General features: G+C 36.8%; 1 protein-coding gene across 1 annotated transcript; it reads right to left on the reverse strand.

The window, feature by feature from the left end:
- Positions 1-575: 575 nt before the first annotated feature.
- Positions 576-14,899, reverse strand: LOC112980145 (cytochrome P450 2J2-like). Its single transcript, XM_026094805.2, has 9 exons — positions 14,428-14,899; positions 13,210-13,372; positions 12,532-12,681; positions 7,006-7,166; positions 5,221-5,394; positions 4,859-5,000; positions 4,028-4,215; positions 3,036-3,177; positions 576-1,282 (listed from the first exon to the last, which is right to left on the reverse strand). Exons 1-9 carry the CDS (start codon positions 14,596-14,598, stop codon positions 1,104-1,106), a joined length of 1,470 nt encoding a protein of 489 aa, XP_025950590.1. The 5' UTR covers positions 14,599-14,899; the 3' UTR covers positions 576-1,103.
- Positions 14,900-20,227: the final 5,328 nt, after the last annotated feature.

Below are 20,227 nucleotides of genomic sequence, written 5' to 3' on the forward strand. Positions count from 1 at the left end.
TTGGAGCCCTGGTGTTTTTACCAAATGGGAGATGAACACTGGAAATAGAAGACTTGATTATCCTCTCTAATATTACTAATATTCTACTTTCACTTTTAACTACATCTAAGCATAATTTGCTCTTGGTCCCATTGAACTTTGAAAACTGAAAGCATCTTGCAGCTGAATTTTAAGTGGTCAGATCTTTCCACATCTGTTGTGGAAGGATGAGACAACAAAAGGAAAGACCAGGAGTACCAAATCTCTAGCGTGCGAAGGACTGTATCTGGTGTTTGCTTTAACAAATATTGGCATCTTCTATTATCTTCATTTCTTGAAAGGGTGTTACTCTCACTTTCAAATAGTAAATTATTGAAACAATAGTGTTTCTCAGTAGAAGATAGTCTAGTAAAAGAAGAAAACCTTTGTAAGAAAAGCACCTGGATCCAAGAGATGCAGTAAAATAGGAAACTGATACTGAAGAAGTAGCTGGAAGGTTTTCTAAATGAACTGTCATTGTAATAGGCACTATTTTGCAAACACTTATGCACCTGCTGAAGTTTGTTACAATATATAATGCTCCCAGGGAGTGTGAAAGGAAAAGAAGTCAAAACTGAGTGTATGTACACTGGTAACTTCTGCAAAAAGATACAAGAAAAGAACTGTGAAGAAAATAACTTTTATGAACACAGAGAAGTGAATAACAGCATGTGGAAATAAAATTTTAATTTGTGCATCCTTGCTGCATCAGAACAGTTCTGCTATTTTAAGATAGTCTGGTATCTGATTGAGCACACATGCAGAAAGCTCTGCTTGATGCAGATCACATCTCTAAAATACTACATCTAACTTGTTGCTACTGTGAGTACGTAAATGCTTTATTTTTTTTTCCTAACATACTATTGTGTACTTAAGACATGATTATATGAGCTTTGGCAAGTACATTTATTTTAATTTCAAAAAGCTCGGATGTACAGGGTCAGACCTAAATAAAAACACTTCCATATTAATTTGTTATACTGAGCTACCTAAATGTGAATTCAAATGAGATAGAGATAGATGTTTTTTAAATATTTATGATTATTGACTGGCAGAAGTGCCTCTGCTTTGTAGTATGTTGCAAACTAGCGTGGAATCGCACAGAGTTTATATGGATGTGGCTGCAGTATTGCACCCAAAATATACTCCAAATTGATTTCTTTTACTCCCTCAGGGATCTGGAATGTGAATGCCCGAAGCAGACTGGTAAAGATGATGAACAGTTCAACTCGTGCCATCTGTTCCCCCAAACATACACGCTGTCCTGTAGAAAAGAGGAAAGAGAGCTAGTTGTTTACTGCTAAGTTCTGTAAAAGAATTTCAGAAAAAATTCTACTGAGTTTCATAAATCCCGGTGATTTAAGTTAATTATTCTTTCATATAGAGAAGATAGTTTTGGGGGGGAATATTTACTTTTATTTAATTAAGAAACTATATCTTTGGTGATGCCAACATTCTTTTTTTTCCTCTGTATGTGTGTGTATATATATATTTGTATATATATATATTTTTTTTCTGTTCTGGAGGATATAAAAGATTCTTCCTATTCATTTTTGCTGCTTGTTCTCTGTGTTGTGTTCTGTGACAACCATAAAGAGCTTCTCAGTTAAGCAGCCAGACTTTAAAAGGCGTCATATATATTGGAGTCCTGTCTTTGGGAGTTGAGAGGCAAGAACCAGAACGCTGTGGGATACAGTTCTGAAGATAAGTAGAAGGAAGTAATTAGGCTTATTCTAATGTTGTTAGAAAGTAAGAACTGCTGGATTTGGTCCATATAGCACAATATATTCTCTCTCTGTCCAGGAGCAGATATTTGAGGTAAGGGAATGAAACCTAGGCATATACAGAGCAATGTATAGACTCAACGACTCATTATGGCATATTGTTTTCACAGTGTATTTCAGCATTCACAGATTATGTAAACAGAACTACCACTGAAGCAAGTAAAAAAGAAAATTTCCTATGCCCTGGTTAAAATGGTAACTTAAATTTGTTGTCTTCATTCATGTAAACTGGTGGACATTTGGTGAGCAAAGAAGGTAAGATGCTAAGTTATTTTGCAAATATGGTTTTAGGATTTACAGGCAATTTGGGCAGATGGTTTTGAAAATTGGATTCACTATGTTTAATCTCACTGCTTTGTACATTTTTTAGTGTAGTAATTGCTTTTTTTATCTGCAATAAATGAACAATAGTATAATTTTTCACTATAACATGAAAAGTTCTCAGCTAATATTGGTTTGGGGAGTAAATATGCTTCCAGTGTTTTTATTGTTTAATTTTTATATTCAAATTTTCAGGAAACAATGCCTGCTTCTTGTGTTGTGCTACTTTTCCTTATAACCTGATTATTAGAGAGGCTGATGAGAATACTCTTCAGACTCTTTGTTCTGCTTTTTACTTTTCCTTTGCATCATTGCATTGTAAATTAGGTATTTCTTACTGAACGCTACAATATTGCTTTTGAAAAGTTTTGATTTTTTCCGATTACAAAATAATATTCTACTGAAAAGACTGCGTGTTTCTAGTTTTCTGGAGATACTGGAGAACCTGTTGCTAGACTATTAGTATAGGTTTCTGGAGACAGAGATTCAGTTTCCTGCTATATTATGTATTTCCCGTGTATATTTTGACAAGACATGTTACTTTTGTTTTTGGTTTCCCCGTTTGTAATGTGAGAATAAATCCATTTCCTGATCTGAGGGTGTTAAGAGGATTTAATAGATTAAAGACTGTGGGAAGCTCAGATATCCTGATAGTGGGGGCCATACATATACCAAGAAGATAGCATTATATCTCCCAGCTATAAATGTCCTCTGTTCAAATGTATACAAACATAAAATACAAGATGATATTTGTGGCCCTTGCAGTGGAACACCTGACTTCAAATCTTTGTGTCCAACATTTTATAAAAGTGTTTTTCTCAAGTTGTAGCACTGAGAAATTTAGAAACAGATTAATATTTTTAGTTCTGCCTCCATGACACAGTGAACGAGATTATAATGTCAGGACGTTACCTGCTGAGAAAGGTAAGAATGCTTCTTTGTTTACAAAGTTGCCATCTAAATCAAGGAAATGATCTGGATTGAACTTCCAAGGGGTCTCCCAGTGCTCAGAGTCATACACAACAGAGTGCAAATTCGGTAGTACAAGTGTGCCCTGCAAAAAGAAGCAGAAATTATATTTTCCGTGTGTGATTGAATCCTTGTTGGCCTTTCCTTCTCTGTAGTAGATAATATGCCATCCTGTGTCCGGAGCCCAGTGTTTGGATTCTGCTTTGACTTTTCCTATAGCCTGTACATCCAGGCATAACGAGCCATTGTATCTTCTGTTTCTTGTAATGTATTATGTTTGGCTTTGTCTATACGTTACCTCATGTCAGGGCTACTTAAGTCCCTTCCTTTCCAAGCCAGATTGCAGCTTGGATCATTTTAGATACTCATCAGACTAATCATACCAGGTTCCTTTTTTTTTTTGTACTTCTCGCTGTCTCTTTCAGTTCCACCACATCAAATTCATGCTAACTGTCTTTAGGATACTTGCATCATCTCATTGTGTCTCTTGGATCTGTGTCAGTGTATTGAGCTGTCATTATCTTAAGTGCGTGGTTTTACATTTTTGGGGTTTTTTAGGGATGATCATTGGTAGCTCCAGGTGATGTGTAACTGTTAACTAGCTTGAAATTCATTAAACCCCTTGTCTTCATTGCTCCTTAAAACACATCCTCTGCTTTTATATCCAAACATCAACCCTATTTGGCTACTAGGAAAGGAGACTGCAGTTTTTGTGTTCATTGTTTGCTACTTGTGCCATTAGCCTTCCCCCAAACTTACTTTTGCCTGTCATTTGTAGACTTATCCTTCGTTCAGGGCAGTCAGCTTTGTTTCCTGTCTGTGACGTGCTACCACATGCTTCCAAAGCCAAGTTAGGAATTGCAGGTGATAATGCGATATAAATACTAAATATTAATAAGTGAAAGCTGTAAGAAACATGAATATGCACTCTGTACCTTTTTAATGTGAAAGCCCAGCAAAGTTGTATTTCTCACACATTGTCGAGGGACCCCAACAGAAGTAATGTTGCTGTACCGCAAAGTTTCATGAATTACAGCGTTTGTGTATGGCAGTTTTTTACGGTCTTCGTAGCTGATTAGTTGGGAGGGTTCCAGAACAGCTTCTATCTCTCTTTGAACCCTTTCTGCAGAGGAATGAAAATATTTTACCTTCCTTTGTTCCCAGCAGTTTTTCAGATGTGATCCATGATTGGGGAAAAAAGAAATTGCGTTGCCATAAAATGCCTTGGCATGTGGTTTGACTGCTGTGTCGCTTTCAGTTCAAGGAAGGGCACATACCCAGAGCACAAGATGATCTCTGACTTAAGGCACATCCCACTTGGTGATGAATGTGTTTCCAAAAACAGATTAAACTTTGAAATGACAGATGTCATTCCTCTTTATAAATACATATCAGACTAGGTGCTTTTTTAAAGTTTGTCCACCTTGAAGGTTAGGAAGGGTCTTGGTTACATATGAAATTATGTCTTTAGCTTGCTATTCTGCCTTTGTTTTATCTCACTAGAAGGGGATGGTAGCGGCCTCTGTAAACTTCTGCTTGCATTGCTTCTTAGAGAGCTGGTGGGGAAAATTCATGTTTGTTTCATTGGATAAACTTAGATCTTTAATTTCTTAGATCTCAATTATTGACATAGCACCATTTGTATTATGCATTATTAACAGTTAATTTTGATGTATTTCTAAATGGCTGAACTAATACTTACACTGTAATGATGTTCGTTATGATGTAATGTTGAATGCAGTTCTCTGACAATGTGTTTTGCTCACCTTGTATTTCTGGGTATTTTACCATATAGAGCAGTGCCCAGAGAAGGGTGGTACTTGTTGTTTCTGTCCCTCCCAGCAAAAGATCAACCACAGTCTGAACCATATTGTCTGTATTAAATGTAGAGGTAGGGTCATCTTTGGTCTGTAGGGAATATTCACAAGAAGTGGATGATTTTAGACATACTACTGGTCATGTAGAAATTGGCATCGCTTGATGAAAACAGTGAGCAGCCCACCAAAACATCTTCTGTGCCAAACGAATGAAGTATGCATGTAAAAATTCTATAGCAGTATTTGAACAGCAACTATTTGTAGTAGACACTAAAGCCAAGGAGGGGTTGGTGTGATAAACAGATACTTACTTTTGCTATTTGAGCTAGGTAGAAGTCAATGAGATCCTGTGGATCACCTGCATTCTCTCTCTCATGAATCTGGACCTCATTCATAACTAAATTGTGCATGAAAAGATTGTACGCAAACACTTCCTGATGAGGTCCTGGGAAATGATGCATAAGCCATGGAAAAGCATCATACATCTGTGATTTTGAACAGAAAGAAAAAAACATGAGCTCTTTTAAACTGAGAATGCAGTTCTGATTTCCTGATAATTGTGTGGAATCACTGCAGTGCATGGGCTTCTAATTAGGATAAGAGGCAAAAGATACAAGTTGGAGCATGGGAAGTGCTAAGTAGATGAAAGGGCTTTTATTTGTTTGTTTATTTAACCATGAGAGTGGTCGTGTACTGGAACAGATTGCCCAGAGAGGCTGTGTGGAATTTCCATCCATGGAGGTTTTCAACACCTGACTAAAAAAGTCCTTGAGCAACCCGACCTAGTTGGACTTGCTTTGAGCAGGTTGTTGGACTGGATGATCCTCAGAGGTGCCTTCCAACCTAAATTCTTCTATGTTTTAATGGAGATTATGAAACCTTTACATTGCCCTGTAAATAAACTGGCATTGAAAAAAACTTGTTTAGATTTATTAATGACCTGTTGAAAATATTCACTAGTCTAATTTGTAATGATTATGTTTAGGGTCAATATCCAATCGCCAAACTTTTTTATCTGTAATGAAGAGATTGGAGACTGAATAGTTGTATGGAAGCTGACTTGACCACGCAATCTTAGAAGGGTTTCCTCCAAGAGAGACTGGCAGGTGTATTTCTTAGGGAAAAGCATTTCTTTTCATTTGTTTGTATTGTGTATGTTTTTTTTGTGGATAGACTTCAGTCTGTAGGACTATTGACAAAACTGTTGCTTTATTTATGCTGGTGATGAGGAATCTATTGGCCAGCAAAAACCACGTAACTTCTCCTTCTCCATCATGACTGAAGTGTCAACACCATGTGATGAGTGGATATCAGGTCACAGGAGAGCAGGGAAATGATTATATTTTACTTTTTTGATGAATATCTAATAGTGCAACAGGGGTTTCTGAGAAAGGGTGGTCAGAGTAATCATGAGCAAAATCTGGCTCACAAGCAGGAGGCTTTCCCAACTTTGATTTTTACTTGATTTTTAAGGCATCTCTTTATGGGAATGTTGGAGAGCCTGTTACAGTTGAAACATGCTAACATCCCATATCAGCACGAGCTAAGCGATAGTTAAGCTTTAAAGAACTTCAAAATATTCTTCTGTCATGATAAAATTTTGTGACCTGTGTCTTAGAGAAGTTCAGATTACCTCAGGTCTTGGTGGTAGCATGAAGTGCATTAGAAATAAGATCCCTTCTCAAAAGGATAGGACTTGGAAGGCGTAGTTCTTATTAACTGAACTTTTATATTCTGATGTCTAAATGAAAATTATTAAAATTTACTTTAATTGAGGGTTTAAGAATCTTATGTGCACAATACACTGCAAATGGTTCTTGATTTGAAATACACTGTATATTTTCGAACTCTGCTGAAAACAATAATGATTTAGAATTTGAATTTTAGGACCCATGGGTTACTGACATAAAGAAGGAATATGAGGAAGTCATGAGAGATAGGGGGGTAGATATTAATTTATTGCCACACAGTATTTTGTGGAGCAATGATATGGAAAGGTTTGGGAATAATAGTCACTGGCATTGAATTCATTTGTTTTAACTTGTGAAACACAGATTTACTTTGAAGGAATAAGAACAAGAAAACCAAATTCTTACCCTTCCCCAGATAGTAGCTTGAAAGTAGATCACAAAATGAACAGCTTTGATAAGCTTGCTGAAAGATTCGTCCTCACTGGAGAAGCGATGACCAAAAACAACAGCACAGATTACGTTTGCAATGGCATGGACAATGAAAGTATGGGGGTTGAAAGGTTTGCCTGCGAATATAACAAGCACTAGTGAATATCTCTGAATAGAGCGCAGTGAGAAAAATGAAAGAAGAGGAAGAATTTTTTTGCACTAACAGTGACAGAAGTTCAGAGAATAGAAGCTCACACTACTTCTAGATAAATTTCACACAAGCGAACTCTGGTTTAATAGAAATTAAGTGGAAGGATTATAAATGCAGTGAATCTGTATTTTAAATCTGCTTTTAACTCTTGTAAGATACAGTGAATGTTGGTTTTGAGAAGAGAACTGTTAGGTCTTTTTTTACCCTCTGTCTGACCTGTGGTCTGGGTTGTGTGAAAGCACAAGCAATGGACTGGAACATATGTTCTCAAATCCGAAGGCAGATACTTACAGTTGAACATTAAGCTGTACAAACCTAATCTTTTTTCACAGACTGCAAATGCAAAACTTGCATAATGCTTATTTTAGAGGGTGGAAAACAGCTTCTATGAAAAAGGGTTAAAGCAGCAGTTGTTTACATGCGGAGTTATATAGACATAAAACAATACATGTCTGTATTCATATTTCTAAACATTCTTCACATTTAAGATGTAATTTTTCCATTTTATAAATTCCTACCTTCAATTTAAATTGGTGGAACTTATACAAATCTGTATTGAACACAATAGTGTTTAGGTTTCAAAGTCAAGTACTTAGAAGCTGGAGAAATCCAGAATCAGAGTCATTCCTGTACTGATTTTATTCTCTTCTGTATTCAATCTGAGTGTACCAATGAATGCTATGTAAAGTATCCTGTGGAAAAAAAACTGTCTGAGTAGATAGTTAAAAAGTAGTGTGCTACGTCTGGACTACAAATAGGAATTAGTAACTTCCTAACTTTTGAGTACTTGGTTCTGCAGCCCGAATAACGTCTATCCTGTTTAGTTTGTTTCTTTGAAGCTCTGTTTCATGCAGCAATCCTCTCAACCGCCCTCGTCCTGTCTTCTAGGAAGTGCTGAATTATAAAACCCTGGCTGCACAGCAGACTGCTCCTGTACGAGTGACAGGGCCAATTATTAGAGCTGACAGCAGGCGGGATGGACAATGGGTTTTATATGCTGTTGCTGAAACTAGCCTAAAATCCACATTTTCTTTCTGTTGTGGTGGTGTCTGAACTGTTGAGTTTTAGCTGGCTCTGCATAATGCATCTTATTGACCTTTGTCTTTTCTGCTAAGGTTTGTCCTTTCTTGGCTTAGGACTTTGTTTCTAGGGATTGTGGTGTTACATGTAATGGATGTTTTTCCCTTTTTATTTTCTAGGTGGTATTTTGGTGGATAGTAGATTTAACTTACTGCATATGACAGGCTGTTCTCTGAATTGTCTTAAATGTCCCTATACTTATTGTATTCTTCTGGAATATTTGAGATTATGTGATTCAATTCTTTGAGGTGAAGCTGTTGTTTCTTTGTAAAACTTCATGGTCCGTATCATAAGTGGTTTCATCTTTTTACCTAGAGCATGGAATAGAAATGGTTTAGTTTTATAAGATAGAGTGGTGGATGTTTTGCATAAAACAAGGGGGATTTTTTTTTTTTTTTAAGCTTGTATTTCTAAGAAAATGTGATTATGCTGTCTGTTCATCTGGCATTCCTTTTCCTGGTCTTTAGAAACATTTGAATTGGTTGCCCAGTTTCAACCAGATCTGACAGAGGAGTGAAAAGGTCTCAGAAATACAAAGCTCTCTCACAGGTTTTGTGAAGACTGGCAGCTGTAAATTGAAGCCCAAACACATGCTGCCACAGAGAAAAAGGCCGTTAAAACCCTCTTATCTGTTTCAAGAGGTAGCAAGCAGCTAAGTTAGTTTAACAGCCAGGGTATGAGTTGCCATTTTTATAGCTAAGCAGATGGGTTTAGGAAAGTGAACTGTGGGTTATTGCAAGAGTTATGTGGAAGACATAATCTTCCATATAAATCCATGGAAAACTAGAAACCTACAGAAAAGCTTGTTTTGTGTTTGGGTAGCATGAATAGTCTGGTGAGGTGAAACTGGTCTCTGTGTAGCTCAGTGAACATTATCTGGAAAAACAGAATAGCTAATTTCTCCTGTTGGTGAAGAGAGGGAACTATGTAACTGGGTGTAGAATATAAACTGATTGCAAGACGAAATGAAGCAGCAAACAGGGTCATTTTGGATAGCGTTTAGATGGGGAATGTTATTTCTATTTTTAGGTGTGGTACTTAGTACCATATAGTAGATGTGGATAATGAAATAGAAACATGTAACCCGTTTTTGATGTGCTATGTTTTCTTTGTGTCAAAAGAAAGCAGAGATTTCCAGTGCAAAGCATGCAGGCTAATGGTCAGACTGAAAGGGGAGGTATGTGGTTTGAAAGGATCTAATACCTCTGAAAAATGAAAACTTCTGGACTACTGAATTTGGAGGCAATCCGCAGATGCCATGAGAGGAAGAACTGGCAACAAAGGGTTGTGAAGAGGTAAGGAATCAATGATCTGGATTTTTGTGACCAAATGGGAAATAAAGCCAGGAAATATTTGGTCTAGATGAAAACATCAAATATTTTTTCAGTGAGCTAACTGTAGAAGAGAAGGAACAGAAAAGAAAACTGAGGGGGAGGTATCTGATGACTTTCCTTGCTTTATGAAGCAAGTTGTAATACCAAGAGAGTTTCGTTTCTTCAAGTGACTTAAAAACGCATACAATTCTCATTGCAACTTTATAATAAGAAAAACAGACACAGAGCCAAGGGATAAGAGCGTAGTCCTCTGCCTGGAATGAAAATGAGTTTTAATCAGAAGGCTGTAAAGATGTATGATTTTGGTTGAGAGGTGGCTGCCTATAATGGTGTGCACTGGAGCCAAAAGTTTGATCGCACACAGGGACTATGCAAGTTGAAAATGATTTTAGAGAATTTTAGAAGGCAATTGCAAAAGAAGGAAGTTTGTGTGGTCAGTGTTCTTGGTCAAGGAAGAATAAAAGGCAGAGAATAATAAAGATGAACCATTGGCCTCGCAAGCAGTGAGAAACCGAATGTAACCTTTGTCCAAGTGAAAAATGGGAATACAAAAACCAAAAGACTGTAGTCAGTAAGAATAAAGTTGGAAGCTAACTGGAATATATAGGCAAGAGAGGAGAATAGCTGAATTGAAAAAGTAAGGTTAGAGAGTGAATGAAATGTTAATTTGGCACATTCCAAATAAATTGAATGCATGATAAAGAGTAGGAAGGAAATTTTTGCAGTTTTATAGAGGAGTCTGAGTAACAGAGCTATTGGGGAAATCTAATTAGCAGTTAGTCTTAAGCTATCAGTGATGTTATGACTTGAAGCTGGTTTAAAAAAAAGCTTTTATCCCCCCACAGCTAGTAATAAAACATGAGTAAATCCTTTAAAAAAAAATACAGGTAGAGTATGTATTTGCTACTGTTATAAGGCAAAAGTATTCCATCCTGCACAGTGAAACACTTGTAGATCTCTTCAGGACAAGTATAGATGAATTAATCAAGGATTGAGGGTAGATGGTGGTTCCCATCTTGGTTCAGTGGCAAGATGAAGACAGCAATGAGAAATAAAGAAAAATACTTATTGTATGGAGCAGGGGAAAGGATCAAATAATATCGATATAAACAGGTTACTAAATTTGGAAAGCCAGTGCTAAAAAATGTAAGGAAAAGCACTTTGCTAGGAAGCACAAGGACCTAAAAGCTATATTTGAAACAAGATTCCAGTAATCATAGAGGCCTTCTATATTTAGAAATGTAATGTATTAGGAGGATATACCTTTGCTGCCATTAGTAGCACAGGAGGCTCTATCCTATAGCTGTTCAGAAAGGCCCAACTAACTTGCTGGTGCAGCACCTTCATCATTTAGTCATAGCTGTTTGCTTACCAACATTAACCAGGTGTAAATATTTTGAAATCAATGGGTATGTTGCACCAGGTGGTCCTGAAAGAGCCCACTGAATTTTGTCTCACTTAAAATTTATTAAATCCTGGAGCAGGCAAGAAATTTAAACAATTGGAGAAATACTAATCCTATGCCAAAATGTTACAAGGGAAGATGGGAAGATGTGGATAAATAAAGACTGGCTAACCCAAAGTGAACGTGGGCAAAATTGTGGACAAAGCTGAGACGCTTAACTGATAATTAAAGCATGAAGATATAATTAGTGCCCGTCAACAAAACTATCTTGATTTTTATTTTTCATGAGATAATGAGTTTTGAGGTGTACAAAACCATTTCAATGAAACATGTTTTTAAATGGGTAGGAACTAATTTCCTGACACTCATCATTGCCAGTTTTTGAAGTCTTATCGGTTGAGGACACTTCTACCAGGGCTCCACAGGATTCTTTTCAAAGCCTAACATTTTTAAGGATTTATATTACTAATCTAGCAATAATGGAAAAAGAAAATGGAGAGGTAACTTTGATCACTTGAACAGCTACTTTTATGTAGCTACCATATGTCTTTATGTAAAGAAAATACTGACTCTTAAAGTATCACTTAATCTAACAGAGAAAGGCATAACAAGAACAAATGAACAGAGGCTAAGGACAACTGTTGAACTGTACTACTAAGGAAAGTGGTGTATTATGTATCTCCTTGACTTCAGTCCAACCCTTGTACTCCTTCTTGCAAATACAATTACTTGGTTTAAAACTGGGGAAAGATTGCCTGGAAGGTAAAGAGTTGGGCTGTACAGGCACTCTGACTAGATGGCTTGTTGGTTTCTTGCATCTTAAAGTTTTATGAATATGTTGCTCTCAGAAGAGAGCTTGTTTTGCTGTAACTAGAGCAGGGAGAGTGAGAGAGAGACCTTAGGCAACTTCTGTGCATTTTCTCATCAGTATGGAACATGATGTGGATGAGGGATTTGGCTGTTCAGGATATTTATATTTAGTTGCTTTACTTTGGCATCTTGCTAAAATCTTACTGGTTTCCGTTTCATCCAGATCTCAAAAGAAGTTTTAGACAACTGAATGATAAATTCCTTGTGTTGGAGTTCTTCCTTTGCCAGATCCCAAAGGCCTGCTGCCCTAGAACTACTAGGTCACAATTTTGCAGGTCACAAATTGTGTTTTTATGGAGGAAAACATAGATTGATTTCAATACTTCTTTGGTGGTAGGAATTGCTACCAGCTGTCCCCAAGACTATGTTGATAATAAACATTTTTTCACTATCCTTATTTTAAAAACAATTTTGTATTGCCAACTCAGCAGACAAAACATTTTTTTGTTTTTGGTAAGAATGCAATTAAGAAGCCAGTAAAAGTCCCGCTAATATGAGAAATCGTATCCGTATTGCTCATAAAATGTGTGCTGAGGCTTTCACTCCCAGAATCTACTACATTTCAGAAAAAGCTCTAAGTCTTTTTCTTTTAATGAATTTACCTTTTGTGTTTGCAAAGATGTCCACAAGGTGACAGGCCTCCATTTGTATTTGATGTTCCAAGTTGTTCTTACCAAGTCCCAGGCTTCTTATAATTGTCATGCCAAAGCGTCTTTGTTGCTTCCAGGTGTGGCCACTTGTCAGAAAAATACCTGAAGAAAACACAAATGTTTATTTCATTGCTGGGAAGGGAAATCCTTTCACTGTAGGAGACAAAACTGAATTTGAATGAAGATCTATTTCTGTAACAAAGAGAGTATCATGACTTCAGATATTGACTTTTGGCCTGTAATTGGATTTTTATGACTGCCAATGATATAGTCGCTTATAAATGTGATCCTGAAAACTCAGTGGTAACAGGTTTTTGTAAGGATACCTAAGCTTGTCTATAGGTATCTTTCATAAGAACAATCTTCTGTTTTAGAACTGATACAATTGAAGGGCCACTCCTCTAGACACATGTTCCTTTGAATCCACCAGGAAGAAAAGAAGTCAATGATATGCTGTGTAAGAGGCCAAATTTTTTGGTTTTCACTTTCTTAACATGCTAGCTCTGCATGCAACCTGTTTGCCCAGTTATGTAGTTGTGTAGCAGTAAATCCTGTAAGTGTATGTATAGGAAAAGCATCTTTCTGCTTTACAATGTCATCTTTATTTTTCAGTACTGTAATGTCTTGTACCTTTTTCGCCCATCATATCCGTGTAGAAAGGGGTGAGAGGTCGTCCAGAAAGCTCTTCCGAATGGGTGACTATGCCATCTTTCACCGCTTTGTATCCGTTTAGTATAACCACAGGTGACTGTCCTAGCCACACCGTGTAGATATTTCCATAGATGTTAGTTAACTGGAGAGTTAATAACAGTAATTTAATAAATGTAAAACAGAGACATGCACATAAAAAACCAGACACACGTACATATATACAAATTCCTTTAAAGAGTTTTCTGTAATTGTAACTAAACATGTTGGCCACCATCAAATTGGGTTAAGGATTTCAGCAAAACTTAGCCTTCTGTTGTGGGGTGCTTTGGATACAGAAGATAGTTGCACCTCCTCTTATGGAGAAGACACTAAGGACAACTGTCAAAAGAACATCTTTGAGAAAACACCACAAAAAGAGAAACATCTTATCTGTCAGCTCAGAATCAAAGAACAAATGAACAAAGGCAAAATTCCATGGCTATTTTTTGTTTGTTTTAACTAAAATTATTGTTTTCTTGCCTCTACATCTGAAGAAAGCAAAGAAATGTTTTTGTACTCTTACAGTTTCTCAGCTATCTAGTGATTTTTTTTTCATATTTTTCTCTACTGTCTTTCCTCAAATCATGCTTGTATTTTCCCTCGAAATAGAGTTTTAAGTAAGTTCCTTACTTTTGTAAAGGTAAAATTGGTTTATAACGTAATATTGCTGTGATCCGAACAGGAATCCTGCTCCATTTCAAAAATTATTTGGGTATTGCAAAATTTTGCATGAATAAGCAAAAAGTCAGTTTAGGGTATCTAAAGGAGATCAGACCACTTACAGCCTGGAGACATGCCAGTGACATCAATGTTAGGCAAAGGAAGTTGTACCAGAGATAGTTTACAAGATGGGATATTAACACAAAATATAACAGAGAATAAAACTGTCAATGGAATATTGTGCTGTTGACATTTAGAGCTTGTGATAATGTTATGTAAGGGTGTTACGGTATCCAAAAGAGAAAATAACAATGAATAAAGCAATTAAGATATTTTTTCTCAGAAATATTTTTACCAGTGCAGGGTCTTTGTAATCTTTGAAACTGGCCGATAATTAAACTTGAGGATAATAAAATTATTTTCCATAATATTTTCCATTCCTATGCAATGTATAACTTAAGTTAAAATACATTTTCAGCTGTAGAAATAAATAAATACCTTAGCGAGAGTTTCTCGACGAAGTTCGAAGTCCAGCAGCCACAAGTTTCCAATGATAGGGAGGGGAATTGGTCCCGGAGGAAGCTGGCTACGTATCCATTGCAACTTTAGGAACTGCAAAATCAGGAGAGATGCTACCAGAGCTATAAAAACCTCAATAATTCCCAACATCTTATCAAAGCTTTTGCCTCTCGCTGTTTTTCTTTCTGCATATGATTTCCTCTAAAAATCTGGGGTTGTATAGATGAGTTCACGTCTACTCATGTCTAAAGAATATTTGCCTGCTTTACCACTTGCTTTCACTTGGTCTCTCTGATACAGTTTACAATTTTCCCAAGCTGAAGTCTTTAGAAAACTTTGAAATATGTGATCCCTCGTGGTTAGCCAAGCCACACCTACTCTTTTTTGTGATCTCTTTACTCAACATTTTGTTCCTTTTAGCGTTGATACGGGGCCTAAATGGTAATTAGGGTATCTAAATGGTTATCCAAGGATATCAGATGTCTTGCATAGAAGTAACACCTGTTGTTCCCAGTAGTTAAACAACATTAAAATACTAAGGATGCATTATTTATGACTTGTCTAAAACACTGCAATTGTTATGTGGTTTCTTTTATAGAAGAAGAAACATCTACATGATACTCTGTGTGCAGTCTCTGAAATGAAAAACAATTGAATACCAGCAGCATGACGCTAGTTTAATGTCTTATTTAAGAAAAAATAGGAGAATATCTACTTTCCCCTTTTATTATATTCTAGAAGACTAAGTTATGATATTAAGCTGAATGCAATGGAAAGATTATTATTCTGTCCAATGAATTGTATAGTGTTTTCTAAATGGTATTTTTATGCTAAAGTTTCATATTTCATTGTACTTATTTTGGAGGTGAAAAAATGCACAAGGCCTGTTATATATACTTATAGCAAATTAAAAAAAAAATGAAGGGAAAGGTAGAACTTCAAACCTTTTTTGATTTGTGGACCCCATAAGCTTTGCAAGAGAGGTTTGTACTGTTGTGTAGTAAAGCTTAACTTAAAAAGAGGCTTACTTAGTTGCTGTTCACTGACTTTTTTGATGTAATTCATGGACTATAGTAGGTTACTTTGAAAAATGTGGAATCTCCGCCACTTGAAAACAAACAGTAATGACATAGTTCCAATGTTTTGGGACAAGATGATGGATTTAGATAGTCTCTTTAGGCCTCCTTTCAGATGTTCTTTTTTTCTTTGATTTACTTGGGACAGGGCATCTTATTTTGTATATTTTTCTTAGCCCGTACAATATATTGGATTTTTAAACCGATCAAGAACCTGATAATGTTATTTTATATCTTCAAGTTAGTATAGGAGATTAATGGAATTTTTACAATTTATAAGTTGTCTGTTTTAAACTTTTATCATAATTTCTCTGAGCAGGCATGTTGAATTCTGCGAGCTGCAGTTTTCAGCTTAAGTCTTTTCAGCAAAAGCAGGGCTGTTGATCGGACTCAGTGTGCAATGTGGTCATGAAATATAAAAGTGTAATGCTATCTAGATGGGCTCCCTAAGAACTCCTCTGAATCCTCTTCCAACAACTGTCTGAGTGTTACAGGTATGGCCCTTCATTTCAGTTTGTTTTCTACAGGGTTTGATATCTGGTTGGTTAATAGAAGCAAATGTGTCAGTTATATAGCATCGTGCATTATTCAGTCTTGAAAAATGAGTGGACAAGGATTCCTCTTTTATGTTGGCTTTAGTGGATTTTAATGTCAGGTTCAAGTTTAGTTTTAAGAGGGAGAAGGCAACATTTTCATCAGCATAGTTCTATGAATCTTGCATTTGAAGAGTTAAACATTCAAAAGTGTGTGAGGAGCAATTTGAAGTTACATGCTACTTAGTGTTTTATCAGCCAACCCTGAGAGTTCCAGGATAACTCTTATTTTTGCCCAGAACTGTAGTGTTACTGAGTTACCTTACGGAGCAGTCTTACATCTGCTGTGTTCTTCAGATTTAGATGCTGTCTGGGTCTTTAAAATGAGTAACCTGATGAAGTCATCTAACTAACCTGACTTGCTGCTTGTGTCCATCAGAGTTTTATTTCTTTATTTTAGTATGTTTTTTTTCCCTTTTCCTCCAGCTAAACCACTGTGGTTAAAAGGAATTGAGCTGCAGTCTATTTTTGTTTGTTTCTGAACGTAATTTTTTGCAGAGTTTCCTAATATTACAACTGTGAAAGACCACTGAAGACTGTTCATGGCATGTCTGTGTCAATGAGAATATGATCTATAGACTTCAAAATTACCAGAATTAAACTGAACTGAGTCTTGAAAATACCCACTATATAATAGTGATTGAAATGAAATGTTAAAAAAAAAAAAGAAGAAGAAGAAGGAAAAAAAAAAGCCTAGTGTGATTTTCAGATTCTAGGGTGAGTTTGCACATTGACAGGTTTAAAAACAAAAAATATTCTCCTTTTCTCTCTAATCCCCCCCCCCTTGGTGGTTTTTTTTTTGTTTTTTTTTTTTTTTTTTTTTTTTTAACCTGTTGAGTGCTCAGGTTTGGTGAGAAAGTCAGTGGATGCTCTGAACTGGAAAGAGTGGTACTGTTGTCAGTCAGTTTCAGTGATTTTTTTTTTTTTTTTTTCTTCAGAAAACTTCAGTATAATTTTTACAGGACGTGTCTGCTTTACCTTTTTTATTGATTGGAATTTTTATTTTACTTGGTATTAATTTATAATATATGACCTTACTGTTTTCTGGTTTAATGTTATGTTGAATCCATAGACGGCTGCACCCTAGAACAATCAGAAATGTAAAGCGTTATTATAAATATATTGAGACACTTTCACACAGCTATGCTTGATGCTCATGATACTGAATGAGTAGCTGGTTTCATTTTTGGGGAACAGGTTGTTGGTGTTTAATAATAATGGCATTAATGTGGTACACCGTGTAAATACAGCCTGCAAAGCTCATTGTTTTATATTTGAAGTGAAGATTGTTTTTCCCTCCTTCACATAACTTACTCTATATCTGTCTATGTTGAATTTTATCTCTTACTTAACACTCAGCCACTGAGTCTTGCTGAGTTCTTTCAAAGTTCTTCTGCTATTCTCCAGTTAGCCCTTAACTTTATCATTGCGAATAATTTAGTATCATCAGCAAACTGTAATGTCACTCAGCATGCCTTTGTCAGATCAGATACAGCTCTGTTGAATAGCACTGAACAGATCCCTGCAGAATTTCGCTAGTTGATAACTGAGGTTATCAGAAATAAGAAGATAATTTTTAAAAGAAAGTTGCTCACATCCAGTTGAGGCATAGGGCAAGGCTCAAACTCTGGCAAGCTTGAGGTGAAAACACAGTAAGCCAGTCACTGGTCTTGGAAAACTTTTTTTAATCTTTTGAGTTTGAACATTAAGCCATTTGCAAAAAGCCTCAGCAAATAATAAAATCTTTTTGCCCACATGTACCAGGATTGGGAAACCCACCGGGGAGTCTGTAACCACGTTAGCCTGCTTTTTTCTTTAGCTAGTTTTCTGTAGTAGGTCGTATGCATTTCCTTTCTATGCTTCTCAAAGTAGTCTTTGACAGTTTCTAAAAACTGAATCTCAGCATCATGGCACAGTGTAGTGTTTGTCTAGTTTGCATGGTGTAGTTCAATTCTCCAATTACTGTGACATTTCTTGCCCTTGCAGCCCCTCTGATTATTGTTGTACTAAGTGTTGCCATCTTGCTTGGAGCATGGAGGAGAGGTCACTAGGAGATCTAACACTACATCTTTCATGCTTAAGTCTAGCATTTTACTCTATTTGGATTAATTAATTAATTTTAAAGTTATAAATCTGTGTTCTTATTTGCATGACTAGTTAGTTAATCTGACATAAAGCTTTCATTGACATATAGTGTTTTCCACTACTGGCATGGTCCACTTTATTTTTTCTGTGTACTTTGTGTCGCAGTGTTATGGTGTATCTCACACTGAGTAGTCTTGCTGTTTGCAAAGCGACCTGATCCTTCTGCCTTCAGTCTGCTCTACTGGACCTTTCTGCAGGGTAAGTCTGGCCTGGTCTGGTCTGGCTTTTTCACACTGCGGGCGCTGGGTTCCTGGGACTAGTGATGGGTGAGAGCTGCAAGCACGCTGAGGCCAGGTGAGGCAAGGTTATTTCAAAAAAGTTTAGGATAAAGTCTGCAAGGAAGCAAAAAGCAGGCAAGTTGTTTTAGGGGAAATCAATTATTCTAAAATTTTTGGTATATGCGAGCAGCTCCTCTCCCTGCAAATCTTGCTCATTCTCATCTAGCACATGCTATTGCAAGAGCTCGCCAGTAAAGATGACGGAGGTGTTAAATCTGCTTGTTTTGAACAGGTTAGGCAATCTGCTTTTGTAATGAAGGCTTCAGGCCATTGGAGTGGGAAGTAAAAGCAACAACAGCATAGGGTAGGGAAAGAACAGCATCATCAGAAATGTGTGTATTGTGTGCAGGAGATGCAAAGGGTCATGGGGTGGGCCTCTGCCCAGTGTGTATGTCACCTGCCCTGTTATAAATAGCAGGGTTTGGTTTTTTTTAGTGCAGGTTGCAAAAACAGACCCACTGAGTAGTTAGTTCCATGTTGTGCATATATTGCTTGCAAGGTAGTGTACGTTTGCTGCCTGGCCTGCTGACAAGCTAAACAGAGCAGACAATGAATGGTTAAGCACTCTGCAGGGTGGAGTGTCTCCACTCTTCAGTGGAGACAATAATCTAGATTTTTCAGTTCAGTTGTGTTTTTCCCCCACCGGTAAAACTTCAGAGCTTCACAACTCAGCTTTTAATTGGTCAGTGGAGTCAGAATTTCTCTATGGAAAGGGAATGACAAAGACACAGTATGTTCAGACAAGCACCAAGGGAAGAAGGACGAGTGTTGCTTAGAGCACAGAACTAGTGAAAAAACAGGATTGAAAATGTGAGCAAAGAAAATTCTTGTTCTTTGTTTCTGTTGTGTTCAGAGAAAGAAAACTTTACACATAGGCATTGTAAATAAACAAGACAGTGTACTCTTCCCATTCTTTGGTTTTGCCTCCTATTCTAAACTGTGTTGTTGGGACCTGAATATTGATGAGCTTTTGAGGTCACATATGGGGCAACGGGACTTGAGAGATCCAAAGTTAGTTTCTGTTCATCGCTCGTCTATAAATGTGAGGAATTTACTTTACCTCTCTGGGTCTCATCATCCCTAAAGTTCACTTTTGAAAAGAGCTTTAAGATTCACCGATGAAAGGCAAGTTGTAGATGGCAGCCAGGACAGTTGCTGATGATGCTGTTTTTTCCCCACCTAGCTTTTGCTTCCCACTCCAATGGCCTGAAACCTTCATTACAAAAGCAAATTTCTTCACCTGACTTAACATCTAACTATACTTAACATCTCTGTCATCTTTACTGGTGAGCTCTTGCAATAGTATTTGCCAGATGAGATTTGCACAGAGAGGAGCTGTTCACATATACGAAGATACCAGAATAAGGAAAGTTGAATTCCTGTAGAACAACTTGCTTTTTGCTTCCCTGTAAACTCCTGCCTAACCCTGTTCAGTCCCACCATTACTTAATTTGTATTTTGATCCTTAATTCACAATTCATGCACAAGAACTAAAGGATTCATTTAAATACCATCACTTCAGCATTACAATGAATTGTAACATCCATCACTTTAACTCTTTCTGCTAGTAATAAGACGTCTAGTCATCCCAAAGTAAAATCAGATGTTATTTGTAATATTAGAGAGATGTACTGAGGTTTTCTCAGCATGGAATTGTAATTAACTTATTCATTTTCAGGTATATTTC

The sequence above is a fragment of the Dromaius novaehollandiae genome, chromosome 9 (assembly GCF_036370855.1).
Source record: "Dromaius novaehollandiae isolate bDroNov1 chromosome 9, bDroNov1.hap1, whole genome shotgun sequence".
Classification (NCBI taxonomy): Eukaryota; Metazoa; Chordata; class Aves; order Casuariiformes; family Dromaiidae; genus Dromaius; species Dromaius novaehollandiae.

What these genes read in the sequence shown, in the direction of transcription:
- LOC112980145 (XM_026094805.2), bottom strand. Translation starts at nt 14,598, where the DNA reads ATGTTGGGAATTATTGAGGTTTTTATAGCTCTGGTAGCATCTCTCCTG. An exon ending in ACCTAGCTCAAATAGCAAAA is followed by an intron (nt 5,001 to 5,220) that starts GTAAGTATCTGT and finishes TATTCCCTACAG; the next exon opens with ACCAAAGATGACCCTACCTC. An exon ending in TGGGCTTTCACATTAAAAAG is followed by an intron (nt 3,178 to 4,027) that starts GTACAGAGTGCA and finishes TTCTTTTTGCAG; the next exon opens with GGCACACTTGTACTACCGAA.